This window comes from Triticum dicoccoides, chromosome 3A, assembly GCF_002162155.2.
Source record: "Triticum dicoccoides isolate Atlit2015 ecotype Zavitan chromosome 3A, WEW_v2.0, whole genome shotgun sequence".
Lineage (NCBI taxonomy): Eukaryota > Viridiplantae > Streptophyta > Magnoliopsida > Poales > Poaceae > Triticum > Triticum dicoccoides.
The window spans coordinates 427,083,496-427,089,504 of NC_041384.1; the positions used below are offsets into that span (position 1 = coordinate 427,083,496).

A 6,009-nucleotide genomic window follows, 5' to 3' on the forward strand; every position below is an offset into this window, starting at 1 on the left:
CCGGCGAGGGAGGGCGGGCTCCGGGCGGAGCGGTCCTCGGGAGGCGGCGGGCGCGGTCGACCCGGCGGCGACGGGGTCGGGCGACGCAGATCTGGCGAGGAGGTCGAGGACGGAGCGGTTCGGCCGGGAGGCGGTCCGACGAGGTGGTGGGCGATCCGACGAACGGCGGCGACGGGCGACGGGGGCAACGATGTGGGCGGGATCGGGCGCTGGGGCCCCGATCCAGACGGGATCGAGAGAGAGGGGGGGAGTGGGGATCGTGTGCCGGTTAGGGTTAGGTTTCGGTGGAGGTAGGGGTTAGTAGGGGAGGTGGACCGGGGTGGGCCGGCCCGTTCGAGCGGCCGAGGCCAGCTGGGCCACTTGTGGTCCAGCGGGGAGGGGGGTCCTGTTTTCTTTTCTCCCCTTTTTTTTGTTTGCTAGTTTTCCTTTTCTCTTTTTTTTCAATTTCTTTTCTGTTTATTTTTACCTTTGTTTTATAAATTATAAATCTAGCCCCTAAATTAGAACTAATACTTATGACACTACCACAATTGATTTGGCACCCTAAACAATTAGTTTAAATTTGTTTAGTATTTAAAAGACAATTAAATATTAGTTTTACTGCAGTTTTTATTAATTTAGTGCTTTTAACTACTTTATAAAAAGATGTTTCCTCCACCATAAATACCTACGCATTATTTGTCACCCCTCGAACATTTTAGTATTAAAGTTTGAAAATCTTTACCGTTTGATTTTATTTTAAGTTTGAATTTTGAATCTATTTTGAACTAACACGAGATTAACAACAGTAACCGTGGTGACGTGGCATCATTAACGTGGGATTACTGTAGCCTAATTGCCCGGGCATCACAATGGTCAAGTCTACCTATGAATAATATTTGAATCTTCTCTGAATTCTTTTATGCATGATTGGTTATCTTTGCAAGTCTCTTCGAATTATCCGTTTGGTTTGGCCAACTAGATTGGTAGTTCTTGCCATGGGAGAAGTGCTTAGCTGTGGGTTCGATCTTGCGGTGTCCTTTCCCAGTGACAGAAGGGGCAGCAAGGCACGTATTGCATCATTGCCATCGAGGATAACAAGATGGGGTTTATTTCATATTGCATGAATTTATCTCTCTACATCATGTCATCTTGCTTAAGGCGTTACTCTGTTTTTAACTTAATACTCTAAATGCATGCTGGATAGCGGTCAATGAGTGGAGTAATAGTAGTAGATGCAGAATCGTTTCGGTCTATTTGTCACGGACATGATGCCTATATACATGATCATGCCTAGATATTCTCATAACTATGCTCAATTCTGTCAATTGCTCAATAGTAATTTGTTCACCCACCATAGAATACTTATGCTCTTGAGAGAAGCCACTAGTGAAACCTATGGCCCCCGGGTCTATTCTCATCATATCAATCTCCATCACTTTAATCTTGCTTTGCTATTTACTTTGCCTTTACTTTTTACTTTGCATCTTTATACCAAAAATACCAAAAATATTTTATCTATCAGATCTCACTCTCGTAAGTGATCGTGAAGGGATTGACAACCCCTAATCGCGTTGGTTGCGAGTAGCTACCGTTTTGTGCAGGTAGAGGGACTTGAGCGTGGCCTCCTACTGGATTGATACCTTGGTTCTCAAAAACTGAGGGAAATACTTACGCTACTCTGCTGCATCATCCCTTCCTCTTCGGGGAAAACCAACGCAAGCTCAAGATGTAGCACTATGCATCACCATGATCTTGCGTGTGTGTAGGAAATTTTTGAAAATTACTACGTTACCCAACAGGTGGCGGGTGGGAAGCGAAATTCCCCGTCATCAGCTTTCGGTTCGAACCGGATATAGTTCGGCTGTGAATCCCCCGCTAAGGATAGATTTTTTAATGAGTTCAGCACATCGCCCAAAGGCAAGTGCCGGAAGATGTCCGCGGTGCTGAATTCGGCGATCGATGACCGATCATGCTCGACATGCGCGGACGCACATAGTTTGGAATTTACATCCAGAAACGAGTCCGAGGTCCTGGTGACACAGGCATTACCGAAGGTTAGGTCTGTGTGCGGCTCCAACACCGTGGAGTCTGCGGCTTCCATGGCGGGGTTGAGCTTCCCATCCTCGGATGGCGCGACCTACTCCGGATTTAAGGCCAAAGCGGTTACAGGTGCAATTTCCTGGGTATGGCCCGATGACAGATCTAAGTCATGTTCATCGAGGTGACGGGGAGCGACTACCGTGGTCTCGAATCCGTCGAAGATCAAGTCTCCGCGGATATCCGCGACGTAGTTCAAGCTCCCGAATCTGACCTGGCGGCCAGGGGCGCAGCTTTCGATCTGCTCCAGATGTCCAAACGAGTTGGCCCGCAGTGCGAAGCCGCCGAACACGATGATCTGTCTAGGGAGGAAGACTTCCCCTTGGACAACATTGTTGTAGATGATTGAAGGAGCCATCAAACCTTTTGAGGACGACACAGTGGAACTCTCAATGAAAGCACCAATGTCGGTGTCAAAACCGGCGGATCTCGGGTAGGGGGTCTCGAACTGTGCGTCTAAGGTCGATGATAACAGGAGACAGGGGACACAATGTTTACCCAAGTTCGGACCCTCTCTATGGAGGTAATACCCTACTTCCTGCTTGATTGATCTTGATGAATATAAGTATTACAAGAGTTGATCTACCACGAGATCGTAATGGCTAAAACCCTAGAAGTCTAGCATGTATGACTATGATTATGATCATCTTGATCCTAAGCCCTCCGGTTTATATAGACACCGGAGGGGACTAGGGTTGTACAAGGTCGGTTACCGAGAAAGGAATCTTCATATTTGATCGCCAAGCTTGCCTTTCACGTCAAGGAGAGTCCCATCCGGACACGGGAGAGAGTCTTCGGTCTTGTATCTTCACAGCCCATTAGTCCGGCCCATGTCCAACAGGCCGGACGCCCGAGAACCCCTTAGTCCAGGACTCCCTCAACGACCCGCTTACAAATTCTATATTTTTAAGAATTTTATTTTAAAAGTGGTTGATGCCCCCCCGGGGGATTACCCAAGATTAATTTGGACGCAGCCATATCCAGACATGGGAACAGAGGCGCTTGCGCTGCTATTTGCAGAGACGGTCAAGGTATATATATTGGTGCATCCGTGACATGCTATGAAGGGATCATCTATCCGAAGATTCTGGAAGCGTATGCTTGCTGTGAAGCCTTCTATCTAGCTGAAGACCTTAACCTTTCAAGTATGTACATTGCTACTGATTGTGCTGCTACGATCAATCATTTAAAGGGTGAGTTCAGGGGAACATCGGTGGTCATCATCAAGGAGATTCATTCCAGGCGGAGAAACTACACTGAAGCAAACATTGTTCATGAAGGGATGGAGGCAAACTACGAAGCTCATGATCATGCGAAGCCGGCAACTACTCTAGATAAGGGCCGCCATCTTTGGCTTATTTCCACTCCAGATATTATTTGTATTAGCAACATTATTAGTGCTAAATAAAGTGGTTGATTGCTAAAAAAATAAGAATTTTATTTATATTAGCCACCCAAAACAGTCCAAATAGGCCCAAAATAGCCTCAAATCAGGCGAGCCGGTGGGCTAAACGCGCTGTGCCGTGCCTGGGCCAGGAAGCGCGGCACGAGTGCCGGCCCGGCACTAAACGGGCTGTGCCGTGCCTGGGTGGGCCGTGCCGTGCTTAGCCCGTTTAGGCCAGGCCGTGCCGGGGTCTGCTTCTAAGCCCTAGCGTCCGATCCATCCTGCCTCCCCGCCGCCGCTCACGCACGCGCCTACAATATTTTCTCGTTTCTCTTCTCTCTCTGCCTCGCCTCGCCTGTCCTCCTCCTGGATGTCCCCGTCCCCATCGGCCGGCACGCTCGCTCCGCCCACTTTTCTCGACGCCGTTCGGCCGCAGCTCTCCAGCCCTGTTCCTCGACCGTCCCCAACTCCCCATCGGCCACACTCGCCGCCCGCGCGTGTGCTCGGGTAGACGTGCCTGCGTCCTGCGCCGCCGCCGTCGTCGAACGTGCCGTGGCCGGCTGTCCGCACGCGCAGCGTCGCCTCTATATCTCGCTCTCCACGCCGGCGTCGCACTCGCTGCGCACACTGCGCGGAGTCGTGGTGACCCTTCTCTCTCGTTCGTCGGAAGCCATGGGGGAGCCTAGCAAAGAACTCCTGGACCTCCCATCGGGGCCCAATCCACCCTCCTTCATCGGTGCGGCTCTCATCCCCGTCCCCGCCTCCCCCAAATTCCTCTCTGGTTGGTGTTTGCCTTCCTCCTTTGCAATGTTTAGGGGTTTTGTGTGATTTGCAGAATCGCTGTTCGCGGGCAGGGAGCAGCACAAGGGCACGCGCAAGGCGGGGCCTCCCACCGACCCACTCCCAAAGAGCCAAGGTATCTCTTTTTGTTGCTACTCTGTGCAGCTCCGAAAATAGATGAACCGTTGCGCGAGATTGATTATATGTTTGTTTAGTCCAAGCTCATCAGAGAATCATATGAACATGTATGTGTTCACCCTGGTTCTTCCGAGTCATTAATCAGTGGCACTGTTTGGTTGTTGCTAAGAACGAGCTTGAACCATACGGCTATTGGGGCTGTTAACATAGTAGGTCATTGTGTGAAACAATTTCTTTGAGTCGGCTTATTATGTTTTACAATTTTTTGACTGAAATATCATTGGGAAAGCCTCTACATTGTAATTTTCTAAATGAAAAGGTTTGACAAATATTTACATGTCCAAGCGGACAGATACAAAAGGAATTTGTTTGTTGGCTTATGTACTTCTCCCCTGAATTTTTCTGTTTAACTTGGGTGTTGCAATGCTGCATAGTTCTTGGAAAAGTGAAGGATTTCTTGGGAGAGATGGCAAAGGCCAATGAGAAATTGCAGCTTGATGCGCAGGTAGGCTTCTAATTGATTTTGCGTTATATCAGTGTCCCTACTGTTACTTAGCTCCATTTTATCTTTGTGCAGAACAAGCCTCCTGAGGAGTATGACATTGAAGCACTCACTGGAAATGAAAAGGAATATATTGAGATGGTAAAGCTAATCTATCCTCAGGGACATAGTGGAGAAAACAGTGTTACTGAGCTAACTGATGAGCATGGTTCTGTTTGCAGGATTTGATTCTCGGTGTAGCTGATCTTCATTCAGAGCAGGCTGTGGATGCAGCTGAGGCGACAATGAGCAGCTTCCCACCCTTGGGAAGTTCATTTGCTAGCAGCTCATCTGACTCAGAAGATGATATCGATGAAGATGGTGACGATGAGCCTGAAATGCCTAGCAAAGAAAAATGTGGCAATCCAGATAAACCGGAGGCTAATCCAGCCAAAGGGAAGAAGCCCAATAAAAGACAGAAGATTGTTGTTCTCAACTAGTCATCCTTGACAAACAACGGCAGGGAGCTTTGTTGCTTCTCAGGAACACCCAAGTTTTGTGCTGTGTGATGCTCAGGTTAACTGGGGGCTGTATCCTTATGGGCTAAGTGATGTCATGCTCCACTCCAGCAATACAATGTGTGACAATATCGTTTGTTCTGAAATAGCGTTCCATGTACTATCCTGTTTCCTTCACGAATTGTTCAGGTGCTTAATGCCCTTGAAGAGAACACAGAATGGGGTTCTATGTAGTTTTAGCGTCTCCTTTTTTTTTTTAGAAAAGACACCGAAAGGGTGTTATATATAATACTCCCTCTGTCTTAAAATGAGTGTCTCAAACTTAGTACAACTTTATATTAGAGTTATAGTACAAAGTTGAGACACTTATTCTGGGATGGAGGAAGTGTTTTGCAGAGAAAACAGGACAAAACGACAACTCTACACAAAACGACCATAAAGATAAATATACATTGAAAACCTTCATGGCCATCTTCCTTCGATTGTTTGCCGCTCGTTGGAGGTTATGAAGACCCTTGTCGCTGGCAATGAGATGTACTCCCTCTTAGTTCACGGAGGGAGTACTAACCAAACAGGGTTGGAGAAACTGGACCTTACCAAAATCTAAAGAGAGGGCCAGATCAGATAAG

General features: G+C 47.9%; 1 protein-coding gene across 1 annotated transcript; it reads left to right on the top strand.

Annotated features, from left to right (window-relative positions):
• The first annotated feature begins 3,745 nt into the window (after window positions 1-3,745).
• On the top strand, window positions 3,746-5,627 carry LOC119268400. The gene is made up of 5 exons (XM_037550017.1): window positions 3,746-4,199; window positions 4,299-4,379; window positions 4,816-4,886; window positions 4,959-5,024; window positions 5,105-5,627. The coding sequence occupies exons 1-5, from the start codon at window positions 4,136-4,138 to the stop codon at window positions 5,360-5,362; spliced, it is 540 nt and encodes a 179-aa protein (XP_037405914.1). The 5' UTR covers window positions 3,746-4,135; the 3' UTR covers window positions 5,363-5,627.
• The last annotated feature ends 382 nt before the right edge of the window (window positions 5,628-6,009 follow it).